The sequence below is a fragment of the Cynocephalus volans genome, chromosome 11 (genome assembly GCF_027409185.1).
Source record: "Cynocephalus volans isolate mCynVol1 chromosome 11, mCynVol1.pri, whole genome shotgun sequence".
Lineage (NCBI taxonomy): Eukaryota > Metazoa > Chordata > Mammalia > Dermoptera > Cynocephalidae > Cynocephalus > Cynocephalus volans.
Window position 1 is genome coordinate 121,367,820 of NC_084470.1, and position 23,872 is coordinate 121,391,691.

General features: G+C 40.1%; 2 protein-coding genes across 6 annotated transcripts in view; both read right to left on the minus strand.

Moving 5' to 3' along the window:
- Positions 1–1,601: 1,601 nt before the first annotated feature.
- On the minus strand, positions 1,602–7,512 carry SNRPE (small nuclear ribonucleoprotein polypeptide E). The gene is made up of 5 exons (XM_063114574.1): positions 7,395–7,512; positions 6,862–6,888; positions 5,765–5,827; positions 4,847–4,925; positions 1,602–3,189 (listed from the first exon to the last, which is right to left on the minus strand). The coding sequence occupies exons 1-5, from the start codon at positions 7,446–7,448 to the stop codon at positions 3,134–3,136; spliced, it is 279 nt and encodes a 92-aa protein (XP_062970644.1). The 5' UTR covers positions 7,449–7,512; the 3' UTR covers positions 1,602–3,133.
- Positions 7,513–17,984: 10,472 nt separating this feature from the next.
- Positions 17,985–23,872, minus strand: part of ZC3H11A (zinc finger CCCH-type containing 11A) — a 39,874-nt gene continuing 33,986 nt past the window's right edge. For all 5 annotated transcript variants that reach the window (XM_063113581.1, XM_063113579.1, XM_063113582.1 and 2 more), the window contains 6 exons: positions 21,813–22,316; positions 21,288–21,367; positions 20,065–20,395; positions 19,404–19,570; positions 18,956–19,023; positions 17,985–18,547 (listed from right to left, as the gene is read on the minus strand). In XM_063113581.1, the coding sequence (XP_062969651.1) occupies positions 18,289–18,547; positions 18,956–19,023; positions 19,404–19,570; positions 20,065–20,395; positions 21,288–21,367; positions 21,813–22,316 (1,409 nt within the window). In that variant the 3' untranslated portion in view covers positions 17,985–18,288. The remainder of the gene's footprint in view (positions 18,548–18,955; positions 19,024–19,403; positions 19,571–20,064; positions 20,396–21,287; positions 21,368–21,812; positions 22,317–23,872) is intronic.

The window sequence follows — 23,872 nt, forward strand, 5'->3', positions numbered from 1 at the left end:
CAAGATGAAAAAGTTCTGGAGATTGGTTGCATGATGTGAATATACTTAACACTACTGAACTGTACACTTAAAATTAGTTCAGATGGTAATTACTATGTGTATTTTACCACAATTAAAACTAAAAATAATTTTTACAAAATAAAAATACCAAATGAGAAACAAACCAAGTTATACATATTTGTATGAAGTTTAAGAAGGATAAGCACCTAACTCTTAACAGTGGTCATCTATGAAAAATACTGGTGGGGAAAGAAAGGACTTTTGTTTTCTACTTTATATCCTTCTATATTGTTTGCCTTTTGATTATAAACATGTACTAAGCTAATATTTTTTAATTTAATTTTTAAAAATTCCATTGGCTGTAACTTTTTTGGGGGGCAGCTGGCTGGTATGGGGATCCGAACTCTTGACCTTATAACACTGAGCTCTAACCAATTGAACTAACCAGCCAGCCCTCCATTGGATATAACTTTTAAGTTGAAATTAAACTCCAGGTTCTAATAGACTTAAATTCTCATGCTACCTTACAAAAAAGGTTTTACCAAGCATCTCCTCACAGAATAACACATGTGTAGGTGGTTATGGTTATAGAAGGAATAATTAAGAAAAAGCTCCTACGTCATCCAGTCAAGATGAGATGCTGCCTATTAGGCTTACCCAAGGAACTGCACATGACACTTCCTGGCTCCTAATGCCTTAATCCAAATTAGACAGAGATCCACTCTATACTCCTGGAACTGTCAACAAATGTGATACAACAACAAGCTGTCACCTCCGAACACAAAATTCTAGGATTTTCAAACTTTTCCTTCTATCTACCCGCTACTAATAGAACACCAGGCCCACATCAGCACTTACTTTTCTTTCAGAGCCTGATTCTCTACTCCTCCCACCCCCACCTTCCCACTTCAAGAATGTTACAAGAGTGTTAGTGGGTGGTTAGCAAGACCCCCTTGGAAATCAACAGCCATTCCAGAAAAATAATTGCTCACATACCAAGGGCTGCCAACAAGAGCAGCTTCCCAGCAGCATGTTTTAGTAACCTTAATGAAGCAGAGAGCAACGCCTCCTGCAATACAAATTCTGGTTGGAAGAAAGGATCTATACATTGTGGAAAAGTACAACTTAAAAAGCAAACACCACAGGCTACAGTAGACCAGAAAAGCAAGCAAGATTTCTAAATACAGAGCTCAATTGTAAGAGTTCACTGTACCTTATTTCTCACTATCATCATTTGCTCTGTCAAAAATAGAACCTTCCATATCTTGATCCATTCAGAATAAGCCACAGCAGGCACAGCTCTGCTTACACAGAGCAGCCAGGTCAGAAAGGCTGCACAGGCAAACGGAAAAAGCAGCCAGCAGGTTTTCTTAGGGATTATACTACTCCAGCTTTTATCCTTCTTTCCAGCTATTCTAGTGCCAAGAAAGCTGCTGGGAGGTCTTTGCTCTGCTCTGAAAAAGCTTCAATCTTTCCACCAGCAGGGCTGAAGCAGTCTCAGGGCTACAACTCCCTCTGTTGCCCAATGTTTTCTTTGCATGCTGTAGTCCAGTTTAATGAATTCCACACTCAAATGTGTTAAGAGCTAAAATTTCTCTTTATTTGAAAATACAGTCAGGGGTCACTTAATGATGGGGATACATTCTGGGAAATGTGTTGTTAGGTGATTTTGTTGTTGTACAAACATCATACGGTGTACTTACACAAACCTAGATGGTATAGCCACCATTATTTATGTGATCCATCATTACACACTGTACAACAGTATAAACAAAAAGGTATGAGTTCAGATAGGCTGGAATACAAAATTTTAAGCTAGACTGACTTGTTCATTCACCTACAAATCTCTATCTCAGAAAAGGTTTTAGTCTAATGAAAAGTCTACATCTCCCTCACAGGCACCTAGAAAAGCAGGAGCTGAACTTCTTGTTCCTTCTTCACCCATCCTTAATAATACTACATTTAGCAGAACTTAAGGTAGACCTTATTCATCCTTCAAGATCCAATTTAAATAGCACGTAGGATATGGCATTAAAACTACGTTTACCAGTCTACTTCACTGTATTTATTGAACTTTGTGCCTAGTTAACAGCACACACTCAATAACCATTTAACAGAATTCTAACTAGAACCACCCTGAGATATTGGGAGAGGGGAGATTTATCCATATAAGAATTCAATTAGGAAATAAGCAATCACTGGGGGAGGAACCAAAATCCTTAGAGATTAAGAGTAAGAGTCAGGTGTATTTGTCTAACATACTATGATTCTGCCTAACAATTTACCAGCAGTGCTTGTGCTCTTTTTCAGACTACCAATTTCACAAAGTCTCCTTCCTGTTAACTCTTAACAGAGCTCACTTTTAGTATACTTTAATGGCACTTCATTCTTTGCCTATTCCCAAATACTTCTCACATTCTGATCTTAGTAATAAAATTCACAAAGACCTCACAGTAACTCAATAAGAGTGCTGAGCAAACACTGAAGCTATTAAAATATCCCCAACCTCTTTTGGTTAGAAACTCTAGTGTTCCAGCAGCCAGAATTAGAACTGATAAAGACATACGTTAGCGCAATAACCCTTGTTTATTTTCATGAACGCTCCCTTTCTCTACCACACAGTATCAGAAGCTTACTTGTCAGGCAGAATTTCTACTCTTTGCCTCAAGAATCTGTAAGTCCATGCTCTGATAAAAACAAATTTCCAGGGCAACAACCACTCCTCAGAAAACTTTAAAATAAATACCAAAAGCTAATGGTGCCATTGTGTAAAAGGTCTTTACCACTGGATAGAAAGAAGCAATGTAGGGCCAACCCCGTGGCGCACTCGGGAGAGTGCAGCGCTGGGAGTGCAGCAGCGCTCTCGCCGCGGGTTCGGATCCTATATAAGGATGGCCGGTGCGCTCACTGGCTGAGCGCGGTGCGGCCAGTCACAAAAGGAAAAAAAAAAAAAAAGAAGCAATATAAATTTTTTAATAAAAACAATCACATAGCATTTATTGTTATCTGGTAATAACACAAGGGTAATCAAAACAATAGGAACAAATGTTTCAGAACTATACTCCCATAAAAGGACACCTAAAAAAAACAAATTGTATTGCCTTCTCAACAATTTTCACTTCATTGATCACTTCTAGTTGGAAACACTTTGTAGCAGAGTAATATTATCTCCTTTTAACATGATCCGACCTGCAACAACAAAAAAAACAACAAAAAGCTATTAACAGCCACACACCCAGAGGTACATTTGTCTTTTAGCCTCAGAATTTTGTATCCAGTTTTTGAACAATATTTTGAAAATGGGGCCGGCCCATGGCTCACTTGGGAGAGTGTGGTGCTGAAAACACTAAGGCCACGGGTTCGGACCCCATATATGGATGGCCGGTTCGCTCACTCCAGAGAGTGCATGGTGCTGACAACACCAAGTCAACGGTTAAGATCCCCTTACTGGTCATCTTTTTAAAAAAAAAAAAAAAAAAAAAAAATTTTTTTTTTTTGAAAATGCTTTTTCTCTTATGAAGATATGCAAACATTTTAAAGTGTCTATATGTTAAAAGGCTTTCCAGTTCCACAGGGCATATGCACCTTTTCAACAATAACCTAATAAAGGAGACGTTATTTTATGCAAAGTTTCTATATTCTATAGACTAAGTTAACTGAACAGGCCTAAGTCAACATTCCCCAATGCTGAGTTTGTAGAAGTTTGGAAATCAGTTGTATGTCAAGTTTGGGAAATGCAGCATATTATAACTCTATTCATAGAGCTGTTAGTATATTAAAGACTCCATCTTACAATAAACAAACCTGTTTAAGTTTTGCCCAACATTTTCTAAACTTAAGAAAACAACACTTTTTTTTCTGAGAAATATCCATAAACATCTTCAGGAACACTGGTGTTCACTGGCAAAACACTTTGAGAAATTTTAATCAACTACAATAGTGATTAAACTGTTTTACTTTCCCAGGCTTCTACAGGTAATCAGTCTATTCTACAAGATGGATACTATCATGGGAATTCAACACTTGGCAAATAATTTATAAATAATATGACATTAATAAGACTAGCTTGCCCTTCCTGGAAAAACATCTTTAATTTGAAAAACTCAGGCTTTCATAATAATATCCTAAGCAAGAAGAAGCTTAGCAAAACACTGTAACAGTTCTCAGAATCTACTCTCCATGTATCTAATATAGGTCTAAAAGAATCTTCAGGGTCTAGACAAAACGAGACATCTGAAACCCACTACTGATAAAAGTACTAGTGGGCTGTAAACTGAACATTTAACAAATAAAGACAAAATATCTAAATAAACCTCAAGGTAATAGGATGTTAAAAGAAATGATTCAGTGCATCATGATGAAACCATGAATCCTAAAGACCCTTGTTAACTGCGTTAAAAACTGCATTCATTGTCCAAATCTTTTTGAGTTTCTACTATGCCCCAGGAATTGAGTTAGGGACCAAAAAAGACACGACTCATGCACTTATGGAGCATCTGATCGTACAGGAAAGACATTAATAAAATAATCCCACTAATGAATGTTTTACTACAAATTCAGAGAGCACATCATACCCTGCCTCCCCAACTCCCTATGCCCCATCCCCAGCAAAAGCAAATTATCCCTGGGCTTCTTAGAGAAAGTGATATTTGATCTGAGCTGGGAACACACAAGAAACAGTATATACAAAGATTTATGGTGGGACAAATGTGCAGATTCAAAGAACTCCCCCAAATAGTAATTTCTCAAATGCAAACTAAATTTGAATATAAACTGAATCGCAGTTTATTCAATTCTACACATGAATAAACATTCCAGAATTCTGTAAGGCCATCTATATTCTTACCCAGTTGTTTTCTTGACTTTGTTTTAGAATGAATCTCTTCTGCATCATCTAATACAAGGTTCATATACTCATCAAAACCCTACCAAAAAAAAAAAAAAAAAAAAAAGCCAATTGACCATCATGTTCAAGTTAAATCACATCCAAACCATTCTAAATGAATATACCTATCTAGATACGGAAATGCCAACTAACTTCAGAAATTCATCCCTCTACTGATCTTTCAGCTGAAACACCTCCTCCTACCTAAAGCCTCTCTTTAAATAACAAAGAAAGCCAGAACATAGTCCAAATTACTTCTTAAACATTTGGACTTTGGATTTCATTAACAATACTCCCTATCTTTTATAACCTGCCCAATAGAATATATGTGTACGTATATGAATTACCTGCTACTGCCACTGCACCTCCCATGTTCCCCACAAACCACTAACCACTATGCTTGCGTTCCAACTGGTAAATGAGGAAGGGGAGATTATTGATGGAATATCTGATGTCTAAACAGAATACTAAAGTGTTTAACATAATACTTCCAGCCATACTTATCTTTCTTTAAAACATTACCTAGGATATCCTGCTGTCCTGGAAGTCTTAACTAACCTCACCCAGCTCTATTTGGGTATCACCTAACCCAAAAGGAACACTCTGTTAATCCCTACCTCCTCTGATTTTTTTTTTTTGTCCTCTCTCCTAAAAAATATTGTTGTTTTGTTTAAATGGTTTTTAAAAGTTAATTTTCCCTATCATTTTTGAATTACCCAACTCATATCAGAACAATGAGAAAAGACTAAATAGTGGATCCCTTAAAACTTTCCTTGCGTTGGGTCTTCAACTTTCTGTACATTGCTCTGGCTGGCCATTTTCTGTGGAATATTTTTCTGTGAACAAACTGCTCTGAAATAAAATAGCCTGGATACTCACAATAATACAGCCCTCTATCCGCATATTCACTTGCTCATAGAGCCACACCTGAATCCGGGATCTCTGAAATAGTCATAATAATAGAAATGTTAAACAAAAGTAAACAAATCCCAATCACTTGATCAAACAAAGAGAAATAAAGCTCCTAAAAAAACTAATAAATATACGCCAAGAGTTTTAACTAATTAATTAGCCCATATCTAAAAAATGTTAACCAAAACTGTTACTTGCTATGAAACACTTCCATTTAATAAATGCCATATTGGGTCTATCAAAGCTAATAATTTTCCTGTGATCTTGAAGCTCAATCATATTTCTTACTGCTTCTAGTCTGAACACATTTAGAATGAAAACTGGTGACACTATAGCACAAAGCTGTAATTTCTAAAGACCATGGCTTCTTTCTTATCTGTTATAGCTAAATCCAGCTCCAAAACAAAGCTTCAGGTTCAGTTTTCCATGACACATACCTAACAACCCGGGGAGGGACACTCAATTCTGATCACTAAAAATTACAATGGCTTGAAATTAATCTGTTTTTCAAATCTGTTGTTTGTCACATCCTAAAATTTAAGTTGCTAAAAATCCCTCCAAAGGAAAGCAGCTGCCATTAAACTCCTCTGAATCTATCCCTTCCCTCTCCCCTTTTTAGTCTATTTTTTTTTTCCCACAGGTACTCAACACACCACCCTATGACTTGTCTTCAGTTGACTGGGTTTTTCTTCCAATGTTTCACTGCAGAGGGTAGGAAGGAATAAGGTTCCAATGTTCCGGCCATAATCACTACCAACAAAAGCATCAGTGCCCAAATACCACTGACTGGCTGCCAGGACGTACTTTTTGTAATTAGTAATTTTGATCTTGCGAAGTAACGACGACATAATTCCTTGCATGCTTGGAGTTGGCATCGATCCACACCATTTTATTACATGAGAGCTTTCCCTGTACCCCCACCCCTCAATTTATCCCTCTAATCTCCAGAATGTCAACTGTTTTTCAACTCTAGAGCACAGCGATCAGGGAAGTTGACACAGATAACCAAATAAATCCACCTTTCACTTAAAAAGTAGTTAAGAAATAACAAACCACTTACGTACATTTTGCAGGTATCTGAAGATGAGGTTCTGCACCACAGTGGATAAAGGAAAAAACGCACAAATGCCATAGACTCTGCTCCCTGAAACTGGTCGACCCTGCCCCCATCTTACTTTTGTTTTCCGAACGCGAGATCTGGTGCCTACGCCACAAAAACTGCCCAACTTGGGCATTCATTAGGGATCCCCTGAAGACTCTGAAGGAACGCCCTTCCCGCTCAGTGTCTCTTTTGGACGACACCTTCCTCCTCCCCGAGGCCGTTAACTCCCGCTTTCACTCGGTACCGACTTAAAAATTGCCTTCCCCGCTCCGCTCACCTCGCCTTTCCTGTGTTCCCCACCGCGGGGGTCTGCCCAAGCCCACCTCCCTCCCAAGGCCGGTTCTTCAACTACCCGCGCTCTCTCCGCCTCGGTCGCCCCGGGGGCTCACGGGATGCGGGTCGGCACTCCGCTTCCTCAGGCCTGCTCGCTGCCTGCGCCTTCGCCCCCCGTTTTCTGGCCCGAGCCTCCTAGTCCTGACAGCCAGCGTAGGATACGATCGGTTGTACCATCACCTTCTGCACTTTCTGGCCCTGGCCACGGTACGCCATGGTGGAATCTCACAAAGACCACCCTGACCCACAAGCTACCTTAGAAAGCAACTTCCGGAATTAAGAGCCGGAAGCGGAAGCCGGGAACGTGGCAGGCCGCAACCTTGAAGGCTCCTGGGAAACGCCTCTCTAGCCACGGAGTCGCTTTTCTCTGTGCCCTACAGCTTCCGGGGGAGGTCAAACTGAGAGGATTGCACTTCCGAACCAGAGTGGTCCTACAGCGCCACCTGGAGGGAGGCGGGAGGAGGCGTCGAGGGGCTTCGGTGGTTATGGCGGCCGTGGAGGGAGGTTCTCGTGCTGTTGCATCTCCTTTTGCTCAGTTAGCTCTAAAAGCCAAAATCGTCCCATCGCGTATCTCTGTCTGTAAAATGGGTTAATTCGGTGCTTTTCCTAAAGTCTATTTTGCTGGAATTTAGGCCTGATGGCAGCATTGTGGTGTAAAGCGTAAGGCTGGCAAGAAGCCCAAACTCCAGGCCTCCCCGTCTGGGAGACTCAGCCACCGGGAGTCCCAATTCCAAAGCCGGACGCTGTGGTTTGCTCCAGTAACCGACCCAACTCTCATCATCTTAGTGGGGACTTATTGTGTGTGTGTGTGTGTGCAATTTTTAAAGTTTTTACGTTTTTAAATTTAAGTTTTTAATTAGGGAGTTACTGTTAAGGTAGCAACCGAGGATGGAGATTTAAGGTGAAGGCGCTGAGATCCGTTTGCTGGGCCACGATCTAGCTCACTCAGAGTTGTGTGACCAAGGATAAGTTACTTAGGCTCTTCATGTCTCAGCCTAGTTGTTTCCAAAATGGAGATTAAAACGTACCTTGCTCAGGGGTCAGTGAGGTAATAGTACGTATTGTACGCATTAAGGCCTCAGTCAGTGTTAGAACCGATCCTCTGGGTGACACGGCTAGTAGTAAGAGGGGCTGACCGCAAAGCCTGTGCAGCTTTCCCTTATCTCATGGCTTATGGTCTGGCAGGACTTTTTTTTTTTTTTTTTGTCTTTTTCGTGACCGGTACTCAGCCAGTGAGTGCACCGGCCATTCCTATATAGGATCCGAACCCGCGGCGGGAGCGTCGCCGCGCTCCCAGCACAGCACTCTACCGAGTGCGCCACAGGCTCGGTCCCTGGCAGGACTTTTTTAATTGGAATACCCATTTTACAGATGAGGAAACAAGCTCAGAGTTAAAGGAACTTGCCTAAGGGAACACCTCTTAGGGCAAATGGCAGAATCAAAATTGCTTGACTGAGGCCTTCTGTGGAGATAATAGTACCAACCTCATAAAGGTATTGAGATGAAAGTAATTTTAAACTACAAAAAGGTAGACAATGCATGGGATAACTATTTCTTAAAGAAAACAATTCCCCACCACAGAGCTAACACTGGTGTACCCATCCCTTCTCATACGCAGAGTTGCTTAGCCACTTCTTTTTGCATTTTCCAGTTTATGAAGTCGTGATTCCTAAACTTTGTGAATTGATTTCTGTAACCAACCATTTGACTGATAATATACATCATCACAAGTGCTATGTGATTTCTTTATTTTTTAAAAATGATTTTGTGTTTTTATATTTAAAACTTTGATCCTTCTGGAATTTATCCTAGTATATCCTAGGGCTGATACATCTCTGTAAATTCCCGGTGGCTACCCAGTTTTCCATCAGCATTTTTCAAAAAAATAATCCATTCTTCCCCCATTTAATTTAAAATGCCACATTTATATCAAGTGTGTGTATAGTTTATATTTTGTTCAATTGATTTTTGAGTCTATTTATGGACCAGTATCATAGTTATAAGTAATGTAGCCTTATAATGGTTTCTTATTTGGTAGGACTAGACTACAAGTAGGTAGAATTTTTCTAGCTATTCTTGTTTATTTTTCACATAAACTTTAGAATCAGCTTATCTAATTATAAAAAAAATCCTTTTGGAATTCTTTGTGATTACATTAAACTCTAGTATGGCTTAGAATTAATTTTTTAATCCCAGTACATAATGTTTTCCAAATAGTTCAAAATTTCCTTTGAATCTTTCAGAAGTCTTTAGTTTTCCTTATATAGACCTTATGAATTTCTTTTCGTTTTTCTTTTAAGTTCATGGAAAGATTCATATATATATATATATATATATATATTTTTTTTTTTTTTTTTTTTTTTTTTTTGGTGTTTGGCTGCTATGGGTATTCAAAACCCTTGACCCTGGTGTAATCTTATGAATTCTTAAGCTTAATTCTAGATATTGCATCTCTCTTCCTCTTAAAAATTGTATTTTCCTCCATTGTATGTTTATTGAGAAAATAGAAAAATTTAATGAGGCTTCCCTCGCCTCAGGGCCAGTTGGGGTGGTTCAGCACATTCTCTGTCAACAAATTGGGGGGGTGGGAGTTACTGTGCATGCACTGGCACCTCAGCTGGGCTGGCATTGACTGCCTCAGGCGGACGCCGCTCCGCACAGCCATGCTTTCAAACCTATGACTTCCAAGGACCTGTTTGCTGGTTACCTAGCTCATAGACCTGCGTGTGAGGGGTTTGGTGACCCAGCCTGGCATGTGAGGGATCTGGGGACCCTGCCTGGTATGTGAGGGGTCTGTGACCCAGTCTGTGAATGGGCTTAAGGGGTCTGTGAGCTCCAGACCCAGCCCTAGCCCGACAACTGGTGTGGTCATGTAGCTAGACAATTGGTGTCAGGAACAGGATTAAGAGCTTGTTGGGAAAATAGAATAGTTTGGTCAGGGCCCTCGCCTGGGATCCAGTTTGGTGTGGTTCAGCATCCTTTGTAAGCAAATTGTGTGCGTGTGTGTGTGTGTGTGTGTGTGTGTGTGGAGTTAGTGCACATGTGCACCAATGTGTCTTTTTAGTTTTGTTGCTGTTCTTGAGTTCTTTGGAGAGAAAGAGAGAAGAGAGGAGTTTCAGTGAAGCAGGCGGGCAAGCATCTACCTCAGTCATCTGCCCTGCAAGGCCAATGCTTTCCAACCTGTAGCTTCCAAGTACCTTTTGGCTGGTAACTGAGCTCATAGACCTGCGTGAAAGGGTCTGGTGACCCAGCCTGGTGTATGTGGGGTCTGGTGACCCAGCCTGGCATATGAAGGGTTTGTGACCCAGTCTGTGAATGGGCTTGAGGGATCTGGGAGCTCCAGACCCAGTCCTAGCTTGACAATCTGCCCAGTCAGTACAGGATTACTGGCAGGTAAAAGAGACCAACAACTGTCGTGGTCACCTAGCTTTTCAATTGACGTCACAAACAGGATTAAGAGCACTATGATTGGCAATGTTGACAGGATTCCAGACATGAGCCATGGCTCCACAATTGGCATCATCGGCAGGATTATGTCATGATTGGCATAGTCTGCAACAGGATTCTGAGCAGGTACAGGAGCCAAAAGCCCTTGGAAGAGGGAGGAAACGTGGCTACTTGTGAATATGCTGTGCCCTATGGTCACCTTCCTGTTGACCGCAGCCTTGCTGCTGCTCACTACACTGCAAACTGATCGAGATTTGCAGCAGGACACAGAGTTGTTGGAAGCATGGATAAATGTCCTGAAAGATGATGTGCAGCGACTGGCCACTCCTACCTTTCACACCAGGGAAGATGACCAACCCAGTGGTGATTTGGGGAAACGATGTGTCTCCAGGCACGACCTGTTGTCCATGAGAAAATGAGACAGTAAAGCAGCAGAAACAGGGAGAGCCCCTAACGGCTGCTACTATGAGATCTAGGGATGGATGGTGTAACGTGCTTTAGAGACTATGTAGAAAACTCATGTTGCATTTCTCTGAAGGCAAATGGCTTGGAGGGTGCTACTTAAACCCGATGGCTGGCCGGGTGCCGTAAAACCCGAGAAAAGAGTGCCACATACAGATGGGCAGATGACCCGATAACGGGTGCCCCTGCAGAATTTCAAGTATGTTTTCACCTGGTGAAAAGGTGGACAAGTTAGTCTCAGTTACTACGTGCCTGTCTCAGTGGCAGCGGTAACAGGATAGCTGCAGATATGCACAGAGGCAGGGCAGCCACTCCTTGATGGACTGGGAAAATGCAGCTGTTTGAACTGTGGGCAAATGCTGCAAAAAACTGCCTGAGACTGAGTGAGTAGCCTGTGTAAGCTGAGCTGATTGAGGTAATTCAAAAGTAGGTGAGGGCCGGCCCCGTGGCGCACTCGGGAGAGTGCAGTGCTTGGGAGCGCAGCGGCGCTCCCACCGCGGGTTTGGATCCTATATAGGGATGGCCAGTGCGCTCACTGGCTGAGCGCGGTGCGGACGACACCTAGCCAAGGGTTGCAATCCCCTTACCGGTCACAAAAAGACCAAAAAAAAAAAAAAAAAAAAGTAGGAGAAAAATGCAAGGGTGAAGCAGATAAACTGTTTGCTAAAGACATTATCTTGGCAGTGCGGCAGCCAGATGCTAAGAGCCAAGACAATGGGGAAAAAAGCCTTAAACGCATTTGAGAAGTCTGGATGGGTGCTGCACCCACCAGGGGCCCTGAGAGCGTTTGAGAAGTTTGGGAGAGCACCCCTCCCATACTAGGAGAACTGAGTTTGTCCCAGAGGGCAGACCTGAGGTGTCATTGCCCTTGGCAAACTGCTCCCTACATCCCAGCCGCTCTGGCTGGAGCAATCCTGCCTCAGCACCTCTGAAGAAAAAAAAAGCCAAAAACCTTGGTGGCGTTCATGTTGTGTTAAGTTTGCAGACCAGCAGTATGTGAGAGCAGTGGAGGCATGGCAACCTCCACCTAGATTTCGGAAGATGTATGAATAAGCTGGGGGACTCAGGCAGAGCCCTGCTGCAGGGGTGGAGCCACTGTGGAGGTCAACTACTGAGCAATGTGGAGCAGAAAGGAGGGGTTAGAACCCCCACTGAGGAAATGTCTAGTGGAGCCAAGATGGTGAGACTGCCACCAGGAGCCCAGAACCATGGGGCTGCTGGCAGTGTGCAGCACTGGCCTAGAAAAGCCACAGCCACCAGGCAGCTCAATTGGCTGCACTTGGCAAAGCTGTAGGAGTGATACTGCCCAATGCTTTAGGGGTCCAGGTGCCCCAGTGTGCTTAATGTTTGCCCTGTTTGGTTTGTGGATTCGTTTGGGGACTGTTTTTCATTTCTATTCCTCCCTACTGGGATGGAATGTGTAATATGTAAATGTAAGGGTCGCCTGTCCTTCCTAAGAGAACATCACAGAAGGTTCTGAATGCAGATTGTATAGCGCATAGATTGTACAGCGAGGACCCTGAAGGGGTGGATTGTTGGGAAAATAGAATAGTTTGGTCAGGGCCCTCACCTTGGGTCCAGTTGGGTGTGGTTCAGCATCCTTTGTAAGCAAATTTTGTGTGTGTGTGTCTGTGTGGATTTAGTGCTCATGTGCGCCAGTGTATCTTTTTAGTTTTGTCGCTATTGTGTTCTTCAGAAAGGAAGAGAGAGAGGAGAGAGAGAGAGCGAGAGGAGGAGAGAGAGAGAGGAATTTTAGTGAAGCAGGCAGGCGGGCATCGACCTCAGGCATCCACCCAACGCAGCTATGCTTTCCAACCTACAGCTTCCAAGGACCTTTTGGCCAGTTACCTAGCTCAGAGAGCTGCGTGAAGGCACCTGGGGACCCAGCCTGGCATGTGAAGGGTTGGTGACCCAGTCTGTGAACGGGCTTGAGGGGTCTGTGGGCTCCAGACCCAGCCTTAGCTCAACAATCAGCCCAGTTGGTGCAGGATTACCAGCAAGTAAAAGAGCACCACAACTAGCATGGTCAAGTAGCTTTACAATTGGCGTCATGAACAGGATTAAGAGCGCTACAATTGGCAATGTCAACAGGATTCCAGACATTAGCCACAGTAGCCAAGACACTGAACCTGCCAGCATCTTAATCTGGAAATTGTAGATCTGTGAAAAAATAAATTTCTGTTTAAGCCACTCAGTTTTTGGTATTTTGTTATGGCAGCCCAAGCAGACTAACACACCTATGTGCCAGACCTATAATGAGAACATATAGGTAAACAAGAATATCTGTCTTAAGCAGTTTATACTCTGCTGTGGAAGATGTACAGGTAAAGTTTTAAAACAATGGGGTAAACAGTGAGATATGTTTGGTGCACAGACATGAAACTTGTTTGGTAAAAGGGAGAACAGGGTGTTGGGAGAGACAGCCTGAAGGTCACAGGGTCTATAGGAGTTAGTCAAAAGAAAAGAGAGGAAGAGACTTTTAGGCAGAGAAAGGGCATTAGCAAGGGGAAGGGGCTAGAGACTACTGCTTGGGGGAAAACAACAGTCAGTAGTCGTGCTGGACGGTAGAGCATGAAGGGTGAGTAGCAGGAGAGGAGGCTGGTAGGACAGGCCCTTACATGCTATGCTAAGGATCTCAAATTTAATCTTGAATGGAAGGGGAAGGCAGTGAAGAGGATTTTACGAAGCAGAGTGACTCAGATGTGTTTTAAATAGGATTTTCTTTTTTAAAAGATCAGTTTATGGCTTAGCCAAGAACAGTTAACAGATAACTGAACAAGAATGCGCCGGCCCTGTGGCTCACTCAGGAGAGTGCCGTGCTGGTAGCGCCAAGGCCACGGGTTTGGGTCCTATATAGGGATGGCCAGTGCGCTCACTGGCTGAGCGTGGTGCTGACAACACCATGCCAAGGGTTGCGATCCCCTTACCGGTCAAAAAAAAAAAATGAGACAAGTCAGAGGGGCTCTAATAGTACCAATGGGATGGTCAGAGGTCACTAAAAACAACCCTTACTCAATTTGGCCTTTCTTACTTGCTCAAATCATCTCCTTTTAAGCTACACAAAGTCCAGCTGTAACATCTCCAGGAATCCTTTCCTGACCAGTCTGGAACTCATTGATTTCTCACTCGTTCTGCCTATAACATCACCCTCTTAATGCTTGCACTTCACTCCTGTTAACTTTCAAAAGGATTTCCTCTTTAAGAAGTTTGAGGGCAGGGATTTGGTTTATACCTGTCTATCTCTAATGGCCAGTAGTGTTGGAGGATGGTACAAGTTCATAACGTTCTAGTCAGCCTTTTCAAGGGGTAGGAGTCCAAAATACTTTGTGGCAGTTAAAGACAGTATGTTTCTTCACATTTCCTCACAGTCCTTTTCTAAACTTGATCACCCTCCTTGAGCTTCCAACTCAAATAAGTAGCCTCATGAACCATATATACCTATCAGGTAAGGGTTCCTTCCATTTTGCTTCTCCTTCCCCTCGAAATTCTCTCCTCCTTTCAATGTTTTTGATCCATCCAATTACCTATCTCACTCATTTATTTAACAAACAGGAGTCTTTAAAAACAAACAAATGTTCCTTCTCTTCTTCTGATCCCCATCTTGGCTCTGTTTACCCTCACTCTTAACTCTATAGTCTGCTGCTTTACTTACTTGAAGGCAAATTAGTCACAGAGCCCAAGATTAAAAAAAAAAAAAAAAAAAGAAAAAACCCCCCCAAAAACCCAGGGACAGGCAGTACCAAGTTTTAATTTGCTGCTTTTTGCTCATCCCCATAGACTCAGAATCAACATTTCAGCAGTTAAATCCAACCAAATCTAAATACTCTTGAACCCTTGAACAATGTGGAGGTTAGGGGCGTAGATCCTTCATGCAGTTGAAAATCTACGTGTAACTTTCCTCAGTTACTTAAATGGTTAGGCTTATGGAAACTTCACATACAAAAAGTTGGCCCTCTGTTTACATGGGTTCTGTTTACGGTGTACCCCTGTAGTTCAAGCCCATGGTGTTCAAGGGCTTAACGTACATAAGGTTAGGCCCATTCACTAAATCTTATGAATCCTAACTTAATTTTTTAAACCAATTCTGGGTTGCTGTTCTTATTTAGGATCATGCTTATATTTTGCCCATTTTATTGTACAGTTAAGAAAATGGTCAAAATCAACATTTTCTTTGTGCTCATGCCCTCAACTAACGTCACTTTGCAATTTCAAGATAAACTGCACTTTGGAGATTTAGTTATTAATGCAGTCAGATGTCTGAGTTGTGAGAACTTTCAAAGATTGAGCAAGTTCCTAAAAAATCAGATATTTTAAAACACAGCTATTGAAAAGTTCAACTCATCAAACCCAATAGCATGTAAGAATATACACTTTCTTGTTAAATCTGAACACAGACTTTGAGACTACAGTAGGGGAATAAAGCAGTGATCTCTCAATGTAGTGTAGGATTTAGTGTCAAAATGGATATGTGAATTAAAAGTTACATATGTAACCAATAAATGTTAGCTAGTTTAAAATACTGTTACCTATTAAGCAGTTACAACTGGAGACCATGTATTTCCTGTTGCTAAACTGCCAAATTCAAAGCAAACTATTTTAAAGAATTGCAGGATCATTCTGGTAAAATGAAAACACAATTTTAGAAAATGATCATAGAACTCTGACCAATATAGATCAAGCTTTGTTTCTGCAACTGTAATTATTAAACATCAGTCTTAACTTCTACAGTAGTTTCAAAGACTGGCCGAGATGAAAATACACTACGTTCTGGCCATGTGAGAGAGAGGATCTATTGGGAATTTAAAGTTAAGGCCAGAACTTTAAGCATCACTCATCTTGAGATAAAATATATGAATAGTAAATATCTTGATACTTCTGGCTACGGTCAAACTGCAACATTTAATCCCTTTTCTTACTGTTATATTTGAAAACCATGATCACTCAAAACAAAAGACTGTTTTGCTTTTTGTGAAAAGATGATACGTTTTGGGGCTACTTTTATACTATTATAGGAAAAATCTACGTTCTTTGGTAGCTAACATTAAAAAATTGGCACACATACTGAAAAAACCTGGACTCTCAATTAAATTTTTAATTTGCTACACCTTCATGCTTGAAGATTCTAAATCATTGAATCTAAGATCACTTTTAAACTCTCCATTCTTTTAAAAAATTAAATGGCATCACTTGAGTTACAGTGATAAGAACTAAATACCAGTGTCAGAAAAAAAATCATCACGTCTTCTTTCCTAAAACATATGCAGCTAAAAGTGAGCACACTTGTAAGTTTGGCAATATGTCCTAAAACCAAGTAATACCTGTGAAATTGAAGCACTTACACAAAAGACCAACGTCATTTTGATTGGGGCCTCTTATCAAGATGGATCCTAGGCTGAAATGATGTAAGACTACTTAACTCACAACATTAAGACTTCCCTACATCAGTTTTATTTAAAACACAAATAAGTATTTCTCTTTCTGTAATGGCAAATGGTTCAAATAATGCTGAACATGAATCATTGACTAATACAAGTGCTTTAAATATGAAACAAAATTATTTTTAAAAATGCAAAAGAATAAAGGTTATATACAAAATGGACCTGGAACCTATAAGCTGATTCCAAAAATGAAATGAGTAGAAAATCTGTGGTGAAACCAGAACATTCCACCCCTGCTTTGGAGAAGGGCTATCCTACAACATTCAGTCGGCTGAAGATGGATTGGTAGAGGTGTGTCTATACATAAATTTCAAGTCATTTTGCTTGTGCAGAATCATCCAGATCTTCCCAAGACCGAATGGGCAGTCCTGTGGCTTTCTTCCTTTTCCATATTCCCAACAAGGCTACATGAAGTTCAACTCTTGATGAGCCGCTTACAACAGCAGTTCCTTAGGAGCCAACACGACAGGTGGGTCAGATTTCCCGATGAGAAACAAAACTGGCCACCTACAGCAAAATATCAAAATGGACAAATACTCCTTTCCTCCTCCTTCCAATTATGTACAATTTTGTCTCCTTCTAAGACTATTATCCCCATCATACTTGCTCTTTCACAAGTCTAAACCTTGAGGTGATATGAAGGAGACCAACATCAAGAAAACAAAATTTCAATTCAGAAATGAAGAAAACTGGAAGGTATACAATACACCTCCAGAGTATCTCAAAATCCCTGCTACAGTACAATTCAGTGTACTGCTATGGTCCATAGATAAATATTGGCAGCTTGAGTGAGTGCATTTTTTTCTCTCAGGTGGCTAAAAAAGGGCACCAAATAAATACAAGAGGAGTTTACTGGGAGAGTTAAAAATAAAAAATTAACCAATTTTTGTCCCTGTGATAAGTCAGTGCCAGTAGGAGGCAAGTATTAAGAGAAGGGACAACTTTTAAAGAATTCCTCTAATCATTTTGCCATCTCTTATAAAGAATCCAGGGAATCCCAGAAATAGAAAATTAGTTTCAGGGGATCCCTGAGGCACTTTAAAGCCTTAAAAAAATTACAGTAATAATAAATTAGATATTGCTCTTCAGAGGCTTGCAGAGCAGCAGAAGCATCAAAGTCAGGTCCAAAGAGTTATGTCCATGTTACAGGCCTCCTGAGCTGCTCAGCCCTCATTAAAGCTTAGGTGAATCTCCAAATATCTTTAAAAAGACATACAATTTAACACAGACTGAATGGATTTTTTTTCATTTAGTGGTAGCATGAAATTTGGTCCTTAATGGTAGCAGCTGTCTTCATCCATTTCCAACTCAGGTAATATAAGTACATTAAGACAACACATAAAAGAAAGAATACAACAAAGGGGGGAAAAGTCAAAACCGACAAACACCTCAAGGAGTCATTAAGTTCTCTTGCACTTTCACTTTATCTCCCTCTTAGTCTCTATTTTGTGGAGAGAAAGGTACAACAGAAATTTTTTCTGAAAGATGCTTAAACAATGGTACCAAGTGGACAAAATGGTTATCAAGTGACTAAAAATCTGACTCCAAGGAATCCAGGACATATACAGATAATCCAGAGGTATACTTCCGATTTGGGGCAAATTCTAGACTAAAGAAATGATCATCTCAGGTAAATGTTATAATAGATGAAACTAAGTCCAGTTTTTTGGTGAGTTTTTGTTTGTTTTTAAGTGTTCTCACTACCACCTTCAGCTATCAATCATTTCTGATAGCTCAAGCAGAAGGTCATCTTCATCCTTCCCAGGATCCAGGTCAATCTCAGCTTCTAATTTGCCTCCTGAAATCTCCCATATTAGTTTCTCAAAATCATCCTCCACAGAGAGAGGGGGCTTTCCTGTTGAGGCAGTACTGAGTCGGCGAGTTTTCGTGGCCACTTGAGATGAGGAAGGGCCAGATACCTCCGAAGGTGAGAGATCTGAAGGGAACTGAGTTGCAGGCAGCACAAGACTGTAAGAAAAATAAAGATTATTAGAAAACTGCCCCTTTTCAATGGTTGGCTGAACCACCCAGTCCCAACACAAAGAGTTAGTGAGCTCAACCGGTTAGAGTGTGCCCAAACTCCAAGGTCAAAGGTTTACTTCCCTGTATTGGCCAGTTGCCAAAAAAAGAAAAAATAGAATTTGGCCAAGTGTTAATTAACATCTTTTAGATATAGGCAAAATATAAACAACAGCATTAAAGGAGTTTCAACGACAACGCAGAATTTCATGCTTTCTTGCAATTAATTTGAAGTTCAGCAGATTTATTAGATATGGCTAAACAGTAAATGTTTAAAGTTATTTATCTGTGTTATTCTCAGAGCATAAACAGTAATAGTGGCCTAAAGTTTGGTTAAAAAGAATTACAAGGTATTACCTGTCTCTAGGTTTTTCTGTCTCAGGCACAGTGACTGATTTGTCCTCAGACAGGAGTGGGACAACAGCCTATAAAAAGAAGAGTACAGTAATTCAGTGGGAAAATAAGCCTTTTTATTTGAGCATATTCATTTTCTTTTGCTGCTTTCTTAAAAATCATGGCCAACATTCTTTAAACCTGGGAATCTAATAATCAATAACCTAAAAGTTGGATGTACAAATAAGCAAAATATTTTGCCACCCCAAAATAAACTTTCAAAAACTCCTGTCCTGACATTTCCCAAGTGTCTACTGTAAATGTGAAATATAGTAACAATCTAAACAACTAAAATACTTAGTAAACGGCAACAAGTATTACACACAGATATAGATAGAGAGCTAGCAGAGACTTACTCTTTCCTTCTACAACAGAGAGACTAAAGCACCATGGAAATAGAGCTACTTCTTACCACAGCTGCTTTTTTGGCTGGGCTTTCCTGCAGGACACTGCTGGAGCTGAGTGGCTTCACAGCTGCAATGACAGCAGGATGTACCTCCGCTGCCTTACGTTTGGTGGCCAATTTGGGGGATGAGACAACTTTAACCACAGATGGCTTCACATTCACTTTGGGTTTAGCTACAAGGGACAGAAAATATCTTATTAACAGCTAGAATAATCTCTCTTTTACATGGAGAAAACTCAGAATATCAAAATTCCTTCAGTACTAGAAATACCACAAAAAATAAAAAACTAACAAATAAATACAGACTGAATGATCCAGAGGCAATTTGTGTTACAGGTGGTCATCACATAGATATACATGCTCAAATAACCCCTTTCCATGGCTCTCGAATTTGTTTCTGTTCTATTCTCTGGTGTTTCTCTTCTTCAAAGTAAGAGGAAAGATGTACCACAAAAAGTTTTAGACAAAACTTTTTAAACAGTAATCTTAAATTCCGAGGAAGAAATTCATCTAGTTTTGTTTCTGTATAATAATATCAGACATACTACTATACAGTACTATGCCTATACTCAAGGCAAATGAAATGCAACCTAACTGTTGCCAGGGAGTTACTGAAACTTGATAATTTTGATATCCCACAGCAAGATATACTATAAAAAACACTCACCTTTACCCCTTTTTTCCAAGGTCTGCACTGCACATTTCACATTCAATAGTGAGTCCCCAATCCCTGAGGTTTCTACCTCTGCCTTCTGGGATGACTTTGTGGGAAGCCGCTTGGTCAAGTACCGTGTGATGCCTGGCACAGCAGTGAGTGCTGGTTTCTCTGCCACCTGGGTATTGTAAAAGGCTACATCTCCCTGAAGGGGTGTCAAGACTGATTTTTCCTTCTGTGAGGCTCCCTTCTCCTGCTGTTTCTGCATGTGCTTCTCTCTCATGGTCTCACATCTCTTGACTTGGATTTTATTGATGTCAACTGCTATGGTCTCACCTGAAGCCTGTGGAAAAATTTACGTGACAGAATTAAAATCTAACACCTCTAATAACCTATGCATATCTGGTGATTATTATTTATAAAGTACTGGGTTACCATCTAAGTTAAGCAGTTTGACATGATCCAGAACCTGGGAGAAAAGTTCTATACTTGATATTAAACAGACAACACCCTGCTACAGATGAAAGAGTAGAATGAAAGATGTGTGAAACAATAAAATACCCAGATTCTATAGGCTAGAAAACCATGACCCTAAGTCAAATACTAATGACTTCTAAACCTTCAGACACTTGCACAAAGATTTATATACAGAGATATTATCTTATTTATTATTGTGCAAAACAAAACCTGAAGTCTAGAAACAGACTTTATTAACGCTCTCTGTTTTCATGGGGGGAAAACATGTTATTGTACTTGAAGTTCATCTCTTAATATTCATATAACATACTTATATAATAAAATATTATGTGGTCAGTAAAAACAAACATCTTAAAGAATTATTAATATGGTAAAGTTAAAGCAGGCTGCAAAATGATATACTAAAGAGTTCTCAATTACATTCTAAACATGAATTAAACATCAAACAAGTTCATATGCATACATATATAAACAAAAGGCTTGAAGTAAATCCATGAAAAAACTAATGGTGGTTACATCTCAGTTGCAGAATTAAAGGGTTTGTTCGTGCTTTTAAAAAATAAAAATTCCCAAGTTTTGAAAAAACACAGCATAACTCTCAAAGGCAGGGGAAATAACTCGGTTTAAAAATATTAATGGCCAATTAAAAATATATATATATTTTTTACTATAAGTGAAAAATAAAAAGTACATTTTACCATAAATTTAGCCTTTGTTTGTCATAAATGAAACTATACAATGATCTTCAATAAACTCACCTCTTTAGTCTCTGTTCTAGTAACAGTGCTCTGAGAAGCAACTTCACTTCCTTCCTGAAGTTTCTTCTCTTCTTTTGCACCTATATTCACATTAAAGACACCATTAGTTGTTTCATTTAGGCTGCGACCTTTTTTTTTTTTTTGGTGGCTGGCCAGTACGGGGCTTCAAACTCTTGATGTTACAAGGTGGCACTCGAACCAACTGAGCTAATAACTGGTCAGCCTAGGCTGCGACTTTATAACAGATGAAGTTAAACAAAACTGTTCTTAATGAAAGTAATAAGATAAGACAAATAGATTTGTGGATAAATACCCATCCTCATAAAGTCTCAAAATGCACAGTAAAATATCAAAGGTCTATATATGCTGCTGTAAAGAAACAGCTTAACTTCATTTAATACAGTGGTTTTCAAAGTTACCTGAGTAAAAAAAAGTTCTCAAAGAAGTCTAGGAAAATCCTGTGGAACACTGTCCTTTGGAATATTATCTCAGGAAGTGATACCACAGACCAGGTTCTCTTGTTACCTGTTCGTTTGGTAATTCGGAGCAGCCGCCTTGTCCCCAGGGTGGCCTCAGGTTGAGGCTGGGAGCTGGTGCTGCTCTCTGAGCTCTGCTGCACCCTCAATGCCTTCTCCAATTTAATTTCCTCCAGCGTCTTGATGTGCACTTCCTGCATAGACTTTGCTCTACCTGCAGGCTCCTCTGACTGTACTTTGTTGACAACTATGGGAGGCAAAACCACTGTTTTTTTAATTTCACTATCAGTTTTTAGCTTGATGCAAGTTGCATCCTTTTTGCTTTTCTGTCTCTCTGCTTCATGCTGCCGATGTTTTTTTTCAGCGAGGACCTCAGAGAAAGTTTTGATTCGAATAGTGGAGGAGTTTCTTGTTCCTGAAGTAGAATCATCAGCTTTTGAAGGTACTTCTGTCTGGAATTTAGTCTGTAATTCTCCACGTTTTTGACTAGCTCTTTCAAGAAGAATTTCTTCTAATGTCTTCACATGGATCTCGCCAACTGTATTAACCCTCTCTGTTTTCATGGGGGAAAAACATACCATTGTATTTAGAGTTCATCTCTTAATAACTATGATCTCTCTATTCTTGGATCAGACAATCTAATAGAGAGGTATCATTTAGGCAGGCAATTAAAATGATCAAAAGTATAACATCAGTTTGAATTTCAATATTAGGTAACTGCATGTTTCAGGCAGTGACCCTCAAGGAAAACTCTTAGGAGGCAAAAATTTCTGATTTGTATTTCTATTCGGAAGCTTATTCCTGAGAAACTTGAAAGCCACTTACTAATTAAAGAAATCTGTCATTAAAAATCTTATCAATAAAAATAGCAATAAATTCTTCCACTCACTCATAGACATAAACACGTGCTAGACACTGTACTAGAAATATAATGGTAAGCAAAATACAATCTCTGTCCACATGTAGTCTTCAGTCAACAGACCAAAAATTAAACAAACAACAAAGTATGGTAATAATAACTGCTTTGATAAAGAAGTATAATGCTACACGAACATATAGCAAGAATACTTACCTTTGTCTAGGAATTGGTTATGGGAAACTTTTCAGAGGAAGTGGTATTTATAGGATGAAAGGGAAGTAGAATAGGTGACAAGAGAGAAGAAAAATGGGAAAGGCCTAAGGATTGGCATGCCACTGAAGAGCTATTTTTAGTGATACGTTAATCATTTTACTTCTGTTTAAAATAAAGAGCAAATTTCAGTTTACAGATAGGATTGTTCTAACTACTGAAGGACTAAGAAAAGAAATAATGAAGTGATGTGGAATAAACAAGAATAGTTTGGAGTATACACATACACATGTAATCATTGAATACCAGCTTTTAATGAAAGATTAAAAACAAACACTTCATGAAAACAATGACTATATTTAGTTACCTGCAATATTTTAGTACAGCATGTTACAAAGGAAGCACTCAAACGTTTACTGAATTATTTCTTTAAATTTTTTGATAAATTTATAAATACTTCCATTTCAAGATGGCAGACTGATCTCCAAATTACCACTCCAAGAAAGTACGATGTGAATGGTGACATGGAAACCACGTTTCCCTCCCGTACCAAAATTTCACTGATAGAGAAGACATTAAAAATAATCCAGACTAGCAATGAGAAACAAGGATGCCACTGCAAGAGAATAAATCTTGAAGAATTTCTGAGACATAAAACAGATGTCCAAATTTACAGAAAAGTGGAAAAAAGAATAGTTTTAACTGTAGGGGTGAGACCTATTCTTTCCCAATAGAGCCAAAGGAAACCGCCAAACTTAGGTCAACTAGTATGAAAAGCAATGGTGGGCTCAGGATAACTCTAAGGGCAGAAATTTAAGGACTGCCAATAGAACAGTTGGGCCAGTCAACCTTCTCCTGAGAACTGCTCCCTAAAAAGAGGACAGTCTGCCCAAAAAGAATACATTATGAGCGTGTTAGAGGATGCAGAGAAGTAGAGCATGGAAATTCTAGGGTTTCACAAATGCCAAGCAGACAAAAAAGGGGTGAGGGGGAAGGAGGAGATAAACAAGGCCAGAAAAAGAGAAGTTACTTCCACTCTG